At 63.5% G+C, this 12,000-nt stretch overlaps 1 protein-coding gene across 19 annotated transcripts in view; it reads right to left on the reverse strand.

The window, feature by feature from the left end:
- The window catches only part of SHANK2 (SH3 and multiple ankyrin repeat domains 2), a 497,685-nt gene that overhangs the window by 15,753 nt on the left and 469,932 nt on the right, over positions 1-12,000 (reverse strand). For 9 of the 19 annotated variants that reach the window (XM_023238942.2, XM_023238933.2, XM_045039689.1 and 6 more), the window contains 6 exons: positions 11,619-11,699; positions 11,330-11,350; positions 10,163-10,183; positions 3,306-3,436; positions 2,141-2,252; positions 1,315-1,335 (listed from right to left, as the gene is read on the reverse strand). In XM_023238942.2, coding sequence (XP_023094710.2) covers positions 1,315-1,335; positions 2,141-2,252; positions 3,306-3,436; positions 10,163-10,183; positions 11,330-11,350; positions 11,619-11,699 — 387 coding nt within the window. The remainder of the gene's footprint in view (positions 1-1,314; positions 1,336-2,140; positions 2,253-3,305; positions 3,437-10,162; positions 10,184-11,329; positions 11,351-11,618; positions 11,700-12,000) is intronic. The other 10 variants (XM_023238943.2, XM_023238934.2, XM_023238950.2 and 7 more) reach the window with 7 other exon arrangements.

Here is a 12,000-nt window from a genome sequence, read left to right on the forward strand (position 1 = left end):
CCCCTAGGCCGGTGTGCTGCCCTACGTCTTGCACACTCACAGTGGAGCACTTGTTCACGGAGCACAGCACAGGCCACAACGCCAGGAGCTTACGGGGCCCGTCCGAGCCCCCCGCAAGGAAAAGAAAGGAAAAGGAAAGAAAGGAAGAAGGGGAAAGGCACTGGGAGGCACCGAGTGCGTGCTGTTGAGATGTTCCGCTTGTGGTGCCCGGAGCAGAGGTGTGAGCGACGCGTGGGGCCGCGGCGGGGCGCCCGGGGCAGCCAGCCGCGTGTGTGCGCGCACGTGTGTGCGGGCGAGCGTCGGGACTGGGCTGGATCGGGACGCGTCTGTCCTTTCGGGCCTGGCCCGGGCCCGGGGCGTGGGGTCTGGGGGCCGACACCGTCACGCTGCCCGTGGGAGATGAGGGGGAGGGTGCCACCGCATCGACTGACGGACGTGCCGTGGCTGGTGCTGCGGCCGAGGGGCGATGGAGCCGGCCTCACCCCCGTGACAGGGACCCGTTTTGTTGCCTGACTTCTCTGGGCCACCCAAGGGCTTGAGGGTATCGGTGCTCCCGGGCCATCAGGGACACACGGCCACGGGGGGAGGGAGCCCAGACTCCTCCTTAGCCCAAGCCGGGAGCAGCTTCCTGAACAGACCCTGGGCCACTGGCCCCAGGAGCCCGTCCGGGTCCCGCCTAAGACCCTCTGGGCCGGGGGGTTTCCCAGCATCACGATTAAGTGGGGTCGACATTCAGCTGACTTGGCACAAAGTCAGGTCACGTCATAGGCAGGACCCCACCTGACGAAGCAGCGGATGATGTCGGGTGTGAAAGTGCCGAGGGGCCCGGCATGGCGATGGCCCCAGTTCTGTGTGTGGGCCGGCTGGGCCAGGCTTTCCAGACCCTCTTTCCAGCAGTCCGAGATATCGAAACATCAACAGAATGCACTCGAGGAGACGGAAGCGAAACACAGACACAGACACCGACAGATGGGAGGCACTGGGGTCTCACTCGGTGGGGGGGGGGGGCATGCGGGTTGCTCAAGGAGGTAACAAAATGGATTACTTCAAATCAAAAAACTTGTAGGACAAACTACGGTAACTTATTCCAATGAAAATCTCCGTTCGATAAGGGTATTCCCAATTTAACGTACTCCTGTGGGAGGGCGTTTTGGCATCGAACAGACGGATTTCTAAAAGGCCTTCTCGACCAGTCGCTAACATGTGGGTCGCCCGACAACTTTCCCAAGGAGTCGTAATTTAAGAATACGCCTTAAGGAGTAAGTATAGGGGTTACATTCAGATTACAGATTCGGAAGCGTAAGGTTCACTAACCTGATAGAAAGATTCTGCTGTCTGACAGGAGGAAATGAATTGTTATTAAGCAGTAACAGAGCCAGCGCACAAAGTGGCGTCTACGCTACTCTGCGGTGGCCCTGAGCTCTTGGGGAGGGCGGGTTTGAGGAGCGGCGGACTGGGAGCCACCTCACGCTAGTGACCGAGGAGCCAGGCCTCCGATAACAGGAGGCGCTTCCAGATATCACCCGCGGCGTCCCCGAGGGCCGGCCTGGGGCCGCCGGGTCCAGCTCCTCTGAGGCTTTACACGGTACAGACAGCGTCGGGTTATCGCACGGGGGGCCGTCCGGCAGGGTCACGTTCGCCATGCCCGGAAGTGCCCGTAGGTATCGCTGGGGCATTAACAAGAAGGCACGCGGCTTTCCACGACACGCAGTACGTTGAGTTTGTCGGCGTTCTAGAACGTGGCCCAACCACCCTTAGAAGTGTGTCCGCTGAGCTCACCCACTTGGAACGTGGCAGGGACCGGGCGGTTCGGGGGATGTGGGGATCGAGTTGAGCGGGCGACCACCTCCACCTGCCACTCTGGTCCCCGCAGGGCGGTGGAGGGGGCTTCCTAGGCTGCCCTGGGCCACCCTCCGCCTCCCTCCTGGCGCGTGCCCCGTCACCCCGCTGGCATTAGCACGGCCCGCTCGGCCCGCGAGGCTGGATGTCATTTCCAGCAGGTAGAAAAGTTTGAGTCTGTGTGGGGGTCTAAAGGGCCCCCCGGTGGGTGGGCCCCAGGGGGCAGCTCTGCCTGGGGGACTCTGAGGGCTTCTCTGAGAGCCAGGGGGCAACCTCTGTGGGTGGAGGCCATGCTTCTTACCTATTGATTTCTGCCTTCGCATCGTACCTCGGGGGAGGCCCAGAAACGGGCCTTTCGGGCTCCCAGGAACAGTGGGCGTCATGACGGCGATCCCCTGTCGTTCGTACACGGACTGCAAACCAGAGACCCCGGAGTGAGACGAGCCCCGACCAGCCCCACCCAGGGCATCCGGGCCCGGAGGGTGACACGGAAGCACCTGTGCCCACCTGTCACACGGCTTCCCGTGCTGCCCCCCCAGGAGCAAGCCGTGTCCAGCCGAGGCCGGCAAGACATACCAGCCTCAGGGAGCCGGAAGAGGCTCTTGCCGGGCACTCCCCACCCCCCACCCCCGGCTCCTGGCCTCTAAATGCCAGGGTGCCCCGTGGAGCCGTGGACTGGCCGACACGTCTGAGAAGGGGCCGCGGCAGACGCTCGGTAGGAAAGCGTGCACAGCGGGTGGGCAGTGCAGGAGTCTCCGTTTCCCTCCTCCACAGGATGGGTCAGGAACGCCGGCTCACGGCACGGGACAGGGTGAGCCAGGTACGGGGGGCGGGTGAGCAAGCGCAAGGACTGCCCTGGAGCCCCGAGGCCAGCGGCGCCGGCACGGACCTGCGGCAGGTGGGCTGGCCCCAGGGGAGCTTAGCTTCCCTCATGCACTTGGGAAACGGATTCCCCGTGCAGCCGCCGCCCAACCCGCCGCTTCCTCGTCTGTAACGCTGGGCTTGCTGGCCGCCCCCCGGTCGGCGGCACCGGAGGCGGCTGAGCCCGGTGGACACGTGAGCGTCAGCTCGTTGGCATCCTGTGCTCAGGGCCCCAGGCCGTCTTCCTAGAGCACCCTCTGCCCGGGGTCTGGGGCCCGAGGCCGGGCCGGACAGCGTCTGGGCCACATGGGGCTTAAGATGCGGTGAGAGGCCACAAACAAGGCGGGCAGCGAGGATGGGGAGACGGGGCTGGGGCTGGGGGCTGACCCCGCAGTGGGGCGGCCCAGAGCTTGTGGGATTACCGCCCCCCTGCCAGCCCCGGGGTTCTGGCAGGGATGGGGGTCCCACACCAGCAGGTGGGTCTGTTCTAACGTGCATTACGCCAGGCTGGCCTGTGCAACGGGCGACGTTTCCAGGTGTTACCGTAGGTGAGAGCTGTCACTGCAGGGACGGCCCGCCCGCCTCCCCGGGGCACGGCCACTCACGTTCATGTCGGAGACGGATGGGAAGCACCGGCTGGTGGGCCGCTGCTTGATGGTGGCTACCCTGGACTCCACGGCCACGTTATCAGCAGTGCGGGATGGCTTGGAGGCTGGGACAATCTCGTCGGGCTTATCTGCAACGTGAACATGACGGTGGGAACGGGCGTCAGTGGCCGGAGCCCCTGAAACACCACTGGGGGCTGGCTTCTGACAAGGTGCCCTCCGCACGTGAACAGCCACTCAACTGCTCCGGCCTCCAAACCATGCAAGCGGGCACTCGTCACCGCGGTGTGGGTCACGCATGCGTCTCTGTGCCACATGCACTCGCAGCGACGCCAAGTCCGTTCCCAAGCCCTCACCCCGGGCAGGCGCACGCGGACAAGACTCTCAGTGACACAGCCTTGGCCCCCGAGGCCTGCAACTCCCTGAAAGCCAAGTCTTCACCGGAGCCGCTTTGTTTTCGCTGCTGGACGTACTCTTGGCCGCGCCAACTAGACCAGGGTTTGGGATCGTTTCCTCTTTAAAAGCTCAGAGGCATACGTAGGTGCTTTGCCACAGGTTGCGGCTGCCGGGCTGTAAGGCCCTCGCGCCTGGGGCTAGAGGTGGCGGGCACAGTCAGGTGGCCGTCGGGATTCCCAGCCGCCAAGCCCGTGCTGCGTGGGGGACACCCAATTTCCCAACAGCACAACATTCTTACTTCTTGGTGAAAAAGAGAGTCAAGGGTTAGTGATGTGTAATTCTTACAGATTAAAAACTTTTTATGATTTAAATGTAAAACATCATTACAACTTTTGGAAAATGTGAAAACTCCAGTTGGGCCTAGGATTGCCCACACGCCCTCGCTTCATCTGTAGGATGTCTGAGACCCCGCGGGGCCTTGGGGCCCGCCCTCCCGGAAAGACTACGGCCCAGTTGGCGCAAAGCCAGTGCGAGGCGGTGCCTGATGGGAATATCCCATTTTGGGCCTCGTGAGGCCCGGCACTGTCCTTGCCCCCCATCCCCAGGACGTGCAGGCCTGGACGTGTGGTCATGTGGACGTTCTGTCCACAAGCCCGAGGCCTTCTCCTAGCAACCTCGATCCTTTCTGGGGTCTGGCGACTCCCCTCGAGGTGCCTGCTGTCACGAAGAGACTCCCAGGCCCCTGGAGTCTCGCCCAGACCCAGAGCTGTCAGGCCAGGGTGTGAGGCTTGGGGCGTCTGCTCGTTCCCACCGGGCAGGACAGCCACTTGGAACAACAGGGGCTTCCCAAGAGGAGCTAGTCCCCTGGAAAAGCCCCCCCAGAGCCACCCACACCAGGGTCCCCATAGAGGAAGTGCAAAAGGGAGGAGGTGTGTGGGGTGGGGGAGGGACAGGGGGCCAGGCAGGCAAGCAGCCACCAGGGCCACCCCAGCCTCACAGACCACCCAGCAGGTGGGCCTCTGACATCTGTGACTAACTGCTCACAAGACTCCTGGGTCCAGACCTGTGTCCTGGACTGGGGGTGAGCAAACTAGGGCCCTTGGGCCAGATCCTGACTGCCAGCAGGCAGACACTCCCCCTGCGTGCAGCGATTACGTTTTTGGTTTTTTTAATGTTTATTTTTGAGAGAGACAGAGACAGAATGCGAGTGGGTTGGGTTAGGGTCAGAGAGAGAGGGAGACACAGAATCCGAAGCAGGCTCCAGGCTCCGAGCTGTCGGCACAGAGCCCGACGCGGGGCTCAAACTCACAGACCGTGAGATCATGACCTGAGCCAAAGTCAGATGCCTAACTGACTCAGTCACCCAGGCGCCCCTGCGATTATTACATTTTTAAGAGGCTGTTAAAAGGAGGGGAAGGAGAATGTGCCACAGAGAGCCCGTGGCCTGCAAAGCCAAAACCCTCACTGTCTGGAAAATACCTGCCCCCTGGCCCGGACCCTGTCCCAGTTTACCTGCCCGGGAGCCCCGGGCGCAGAGGGTTCTGGCCGAGCCGCATTGAGAAGGCCCTTCCCCCCGACACACGCGCATTCACGTCTCTCCCTCGTGAAGAGAAGGCCCACTCCCTCCCTGTGTCCTGCCCTGCGGTCCGGACTGGTCGGCCAGGGGCACGTCCTCCTCGTCATGGGTGCTAGGGAGCATCAGCCCCTTAGGGAGTTGGTCAGAGACACTTACGTCTCTGGGCCACTCGCAGCCACGGTCACCGTGTCCCCAGCCCGCCCTCCTCCTCACGGCTCACGGAGCTGTCCTGTCCTCAGCCGTGCTTCGGGCCCCGGGAGGCGCCACTCACCCCCTCCTGGCCACCAGCTGCCGCTCCTTCCCTCTGCCGGGTCCCTGTCCCTGCCGCTGTGCTGTGCACACCCCACGGTCCCAGAAAGCTGCTTCCTCTGGGGAGCCGTCCCACCTCCGATCTGGGCCGGGATTCCTTCGGTGGCTGGGGTTCAACCTGTTTCTGTGCCGGACCCCCACCCCGCCCCTCCGGCCGGGCCTCGCTCCCTTGACCGTGGCGCGGGGTCCCCTCACGGACGTGCTCAGGTGGCGCTTGGCTGGCCTCCTTGGTCTTCGTGGCCTGTCCCTGGAAGCTGGGCCCCTGGTGCTGGCCGTCGGCTCGTTTCGGCTTGAGCTGCGGGGAGTCGGGTGTCCTCGGGGCTGGGGGCCCGTCCTCGGGCCGTCTCTCCAGGTCCGGCCTTGGTCGCAGGGCATGCCACTCAGTGGGGCTCTGCCGGGCCTCCGGGACGTGGAGGGGGTGCCGCCGAGCCACAGAAAGAGCGACTGGGGGCCAACACTCATCCCGTGGGAGGCACCGTACGGGGCGGGGGCCCCAGGGCAGGATGCTGTCCTGTGACGCAGAGCTAACCAGCAGCACCTTCGACAGTCTCCTGTTTCTAGCCGTTTCTTTGGTTTTAACCCCCTTCCTCCAAGCGGACGGGCGGTTCACCCTAATTTCCCAGCAGGCCGAGGGGCTGCTGCCCGGTATCCGAGTACCGCCTGGACTCTCTTCACGAGCCGGAATAAGCAGGGAGCCCGCTGTGATCTTGGAGCCCCAGGGCATGTGGCAGGCACCCCAAAAATACACCTTCAGTCATGGGCGGGCACAGGTGAGGCAAAGACCCCGTGTCGGGAGCAGTGGTCCCTGGTGGCAGTCCTAAGCACCTCCTCTCCTTTCTGGCCGTTGGGGAGGGGAACGGTCCCGATCTGCGATGTTGAAGGTCACGCGGCTAAAAACCCGTGACCAGGCGAGCCGGTGGGTGGGAGCTGGGCCTCGCGCCGGGGGCTGCCGGCCTCCGCATCCCCACCCCACCCTGGGCCAGGGGTCCCGAGCCCTGAAGGGCGGTGGGCGTCGGGATGGTCTGCCCGCTCCAGCCGGCTGAGAAGTCAGGGCACTGCCACACCACTCGCCCCGTGCTGAGAGGGGCGGGTCTGGGGGTGCCCAGAGGTGCGTGCCTTGGAGTCGTGGCCACCTTGAGTGGATGTCCTCGTCCTCGTTTTATTTATTATAAAAAAAAAAGTTTTTTAAATGTTCACGTATCTTGGAGACAGTATGAGTGGGGGAGGGGCAGAGAGAGGGAGACACAGAATCCGAAGCGGGCTCCAGGCTCGACGCAGGGCTCGAACTCACGGACCTCGAGATGGTGACCTGAGCTGAAGTTGGACGCTTAACCGATGGGGTCCCCCAGGCGCCCCTCCTTGTCCTTGTCCTTGTTTTAAATCTTGGCCTTTCCACCTCCAGCCAAATGTTCTTTTGAACCAGAACACCAGAGTTCTTGGGTTGTGGGGGGTACGGCTGGGAACGATTGCTTTCAGTGACAGCCATTAAGTGTGGTTTGTGCGATTCAGATGGGAACACGGACAGCCCGTGGCTTCCGCACGGGAGGCCTGGGGCTCCTCCTGGCTTGCGCCCGCCTCTGAGGGTCTGTTTACCAGAACACGAAGGCCTTTAGGAAAGGCTGTGAGGCTGGAGTCCCACTTCTCATTGTGGAGTCTCCAGGTTATTGTGCTTCATTTAAGAGAGCCTGGGTTTGGGTCTCTGTTCGGGGATAAAGAGGATTAGCGAACGCAGCCCCCTGCAGCCCTAAAATGAAGTGCTCTGCGGCTGAGAACAATCCCGCAGACGCATCTTGAAAACCACCTAGCAGGGAGTTGAGGAGAAGCCTCTAGAAGCAGCCACGTGCTGTCATTTTCTAAGCAAACGTACGGACTGGGGTGACGCTCACCGTCCATAAACTGCCCGCTTCCTGGCGAGGGGGCAGCGTGTTTTAGGAGGGGAGGTGGCATATTTGGCAAGAGCGGTCAGGTCCCCCGGGGAACCAGAGCAGGGACAGCCAGAGCGTCACAAGCCCTCACCCCCCCCCCCCAACCCCCCCAGCCCAGGAGCTCACCCTTGGCCACTGGCAGGCTTCAGCCAGTGCGCCCTGAGCCCTCCCAAGGCAGAAACCCACGTTCCACGAGCCAGACCTCGGTGGGATCTCCTCTGCACGAGGGAAACGCAAACACCGACGGCACCAGAGGCCACGCGCCAGCCCCAGGGGAGGCAGTGGCTGTGGCCGGCTGGCCCACTTCTGGCTTAGTCTTCCCGGGAGGCCGTGAGGCGCGGGGAGGGGTCTTTGAGCTGTTCCCGGCCTGATGGCCCTGATGCGCCTCACACCTTCCAAGGGTCAGGCCTGTGGGTGCAGGCAGCACCGGGGTCGCCCGGGGGAGCCAGGGCTGGGGGCCATCTCACTGGTGTGACAGTTTTCTAGAACCACCGCAAACAGTTCAGAACGAAAGAAGTTTGTTCTCCGTCAGTCTGGAAGCCAGAATTCCCAAATCAAGGTGTCAGTAGGATGTTTCTCCTCCTGGAGGCTCCCGGGGAGGATCCTTCCTGCCTCTTCCAGGTTCCAGGGCTCCAAGCGTTCATTCCTGGGCTATGGCCGCATCCCTCCAAACTCTGCCTCTGTGCCCTCCTCTGCGTGTGTCTGAATCTCTTCCTCTCTTTTGAGGTCATGGTCATTGGCTCTGGGTCCACCCCGATACAGTGCAGCCTCAACAGGCTCACATCTGCAAAGACCCTGTTTCCAAATAAGGTCCCTTTCTCAGGTTCTAGCTGGACGTGGGTTTTTGGGGAGACGCTATTCAACCAGTATGTTGTAAAAGCCTGTTTTCCCCCTGTTGCACATGGCCCTGCTGGAGCATGGGGAATACTTCTGAGCTTAGACGGGTCCCCTGGAAGAGACTGGCAGGTTCTGAGCTTAGACGGGTCCCCTGGAAGAGACTGGCAGGTTCTGAGCTTAGACGGGTCCCCTGGAAGAGACTGGCAGGTTCTGAGCTTAGACGGGTCCCCTGGAAGAGACTGGCAGGTTCTGAGCTTGGACCAGTCCCCTGGAAGAGACTGGCAGGGGCAGTGTGCCAGAGCATTCTCTGCATGCCCACCAGCGTCCGATGCTCCAAGCTCTGTGAGGCCGGACTGTCCGCTCCCTCGCTGCGCAGTGAGTGTGGGCCGCTGGAGCGCCACACTGCACCCCACAATCTCCCCAGCCCCGTGGACTGCTCACACAGGAGCTGGGTTGACCACGGCCACGGGGCAACTTTGGGGTCTTGCGTGCACACTGTCTCCCGCACCAGCTGGGGTCAGGAAATGTGGGGGAGGGGCACTTGGTCTCCAGTTGCCTCCAGTTTTCTCTGCTGTTCAAAGCCAGGTGGGTCTCCACCCTCCAGGACTCCCTGTCTCCTGTGCCCGTGCTGGCCACAAGGTTTGTGACTCCTGTCTTTTCACACGGTCCAGGGTGGCTGCTGGAGGCGCCCCCTTGACAAGGGACCTTCTCGGCCAGCTCTGTTAGGGCAGTGAAGTCCCGGGAGCCCACGCCGGGGTGCCTCATTCAGGATGGTGTGGCAGACAGAGGGGTCGTCCCTGGGGCAGCAGGGTGTTGGCCTTGGGTTGAAGGGGACTTCAGGGAGACATGGAATCCCAGGAAAATTTCTGGGCAGTCCTGGGGGTGGCGGGTGGAGGCCGGGGAGGAGGAGCAGGTGCTCTGACTTGATGCTCTAGGACCCACGGTCGTGCCCCCAGATACCGACTGATGGATTCTGAGACCCACCTCCCGACTTCAGCGTTCAGAATACCGCGTTGTGCCTCCGCGCCAGCGCCTAGGCTCCCGTGATGGGGTCCACGCCGCGCTCCCCCAGACCCCCAGAAGGAGTTTTGAGTTTATTGTGCTTCTTTCTATCATTGGGATCGTTGTCTCCAGCAGTCAGGTGAGAAACACCCCAAAATATGGATGCTGCTGAAGGAGGAGCCCGCATCGTTCTGGGGCTCTGTTGTTGGGGCTCTCGTGGCGCGTGTGTCTCTGCTGTTCACGGCACCGCAAACCGTCCCCCACCCCGTGCCAGTCGGCTCCCGGGTCCCCGCAAGCTTAAGGACGGCTATCCCGCAGGCAGACAGCGTGAGAGCCAGGGGCTTTCTGTGAGCTCGAGGACGCTGCCCCTGCCCCCAAGGCCCAGGCAGCTAGCAGTCAGGGGACCAGCCCCTCGCCCCGCGTCGGGGCCCCGCCGGCCTGCACCCCGGCTGCCTGCTGCGTGTGGCCGTGGACCGGACGCAACTTCGAGGCTGCCGGCGGGTAGGGCGGGCCCAGCCGTGACAGCCTGAGGGTCCCACGGGCCTCATGGTCATGACGATGAGGACACAGCTCTGGGGGAGACGCACAACACGTCGGGGGTGAGAGAGGAACCACACTGGGAAAAGCAAAGCAGACGGGACAGACTGAGACAGGACGCGGTCTGGAGCTGGGCCCCTCCGTAGGCCCCGGCACAGGGAGGAGACAGCGCAAGAGTACGGCGGTGTAGACGCCACGCCGACAGCCACAGAGGGGGTCTCTTCCATGGGGTATGCGGGCAGGGGCTGGGAACAGACACTGGGCTGGCCCCTTACCCTTCTTCTTCCGGATGGAGGCTTGCAAACAGAAAGGGGAGGGTGAGTCCACGACGGCAGCGCTCCCCCGGGGCCTGGCTAGGGGGCCCGGAAACCTAACGCTGACCGGAAGCTCACGCGGGCCACACGCGGAAGGGTGGGGTGTCTAGACGGCTGGGTTTATGGCTCTCCCAGGAACCCGGTGATGGGGTGACCTTCCCCTTCCAACATGACCGGCTGCTAAACCTGCTTCCTGGCCACGGGTGAGACACTGTCCCCGCAGCACTGTGCCAAAGCGGCACGGCGTGACAAGGGGAACACGGAGTCCCCGCACGGAGGAGAGACGGGGGAGAGACGCCAAGGCCCGGGGGAGGGGCCGGGGTAGCACGTGCTGCCCAGTTTTAAAGGATGTGCAGCAATTCTGTGGTCATCCCCACCGGGTGCCACGCCAGGTGCGCGGGGACAGTCAGGGCTCTCCTGGAGAGCCTTGTTCGGACGGACAGGACGTGGCTGGGAGAAAAGGGGCTCCGGGAGGGTCCAGAAGGTCTCCCCGGGAGGCTGGGGTCAGGTGGGAGTGACGTCAAGTTAAACGCCGACGGGGGGGAGCTCAGACTCCCCCCACTGAGCCAGCTGTGCCTGATGGGCGGGTCCTGGGCTCAGGGCCGGTTTCCGCGCTGCACGGGGCGCCCAGACGCTGGCCCTTCATCACCCGGCCAGCCCCTCTCCACGCTCTCCGCAGAGCAAGCACATCGGCCCTCTCGCCACTTCTGTGTGGAAGAGCCAGCCTCCTACCAAGCGTGTCCCTGGGCCCCGTGGGTGACGCCCCAGCACGACATTTAGCCAGCATCCGGATGGCCCGCGCCGGCTCTAGAATCTTCCCTCTCAGTAGCCGGCACTGCCCTGGACCCGGGGCCCTTGCTGCTCTGAACACCCTTCCCTGTCTCTCTGATAGGGCCAGTGGCTCGAGCTCTCCTGTGCCTTTCAGACCTTTTAGAAGATTCTAGGAGCCCCCTACCCCTGGTGCGCACCCTTCCAGGCCTGCTGGCCCCACCACCATCTACACCAAACCCCAGGGATGGAGCTTTCTGGTCTGCGTCCAGCACGTGGGGGTGGTGAGGTGGATTTGGGGGGTGGGGTGCGCCCGAGACAGCAGGGGAGCTGTTTGGGGGACACCGTGGGGCGGCTTACCTTTATCCACTAGTGAGAGGCCCAAAAATTCAAAACAAAACAATGTTAGACGAGCCGAAGACAGCAAAAGGCGAGACTAGCAACCACCCCCGAAGCCAGCAGGACTCCCACGGACATGCCAGCGTGGGAGCCACCCGCACGCAGGGCTGCTGATGCCGTTCCAGGGGTTCAGGGGCAGGGGACGGGACGAGCAAGCGGGCACAGGGCCATGCGCGGGCTGAGGCAGCGCGGACGCGTCCCGGGGGTGGCGGCAGCGGGGGGCCGGGCGGGCCAGACGGGCGACTCTTACCGAGTTCCTCCAGCTCCGAGGTCATGGACTTGGAGCGCAGGGTGAGGGCCGTGGTCGGGGCGCGCTTGGGAGGCGGGGGGGCTTGAGGGGCAGGCGGGAGAGACACGGGTGTGAGAGCCTGGCCCTGATGTGCCCCTGCCCCCACCCGGCTTCCAGAACAACCTGGGGGCCGGCGGCCCCGAGCCTCCAAGGTGGGGAAGCAGCCGTGTCACCCGCTGAGCTTCCGCTCGGGCCGCGAGGGGTTGGGACCGGGACAGGCCCTGTGTGGGGGGCCCCTGCGCTCTGTACTGAGCCCCCCAGGCACACCTGGCACTTGGCACCCCTGCCCTCCCCGAGGGAGCAGAAACGCGCGGAGGGGAGCCGGTCCGGCCCTCTTTCTGCC

The sequence above is a fragment of the Felis catus genome, chromosome D1, assembly GCF_018350175.1.
Source record: "Felis catus isolate Fca126 chromosome D1, F.catus_Fca126_mat1.0, whole genome shotgun sequence".
Lineage (NCBI taxonomy): Eukaryota > Metazoa > Chordata > Mammalia > Carnivora > Felidae > Felis > Felis catus.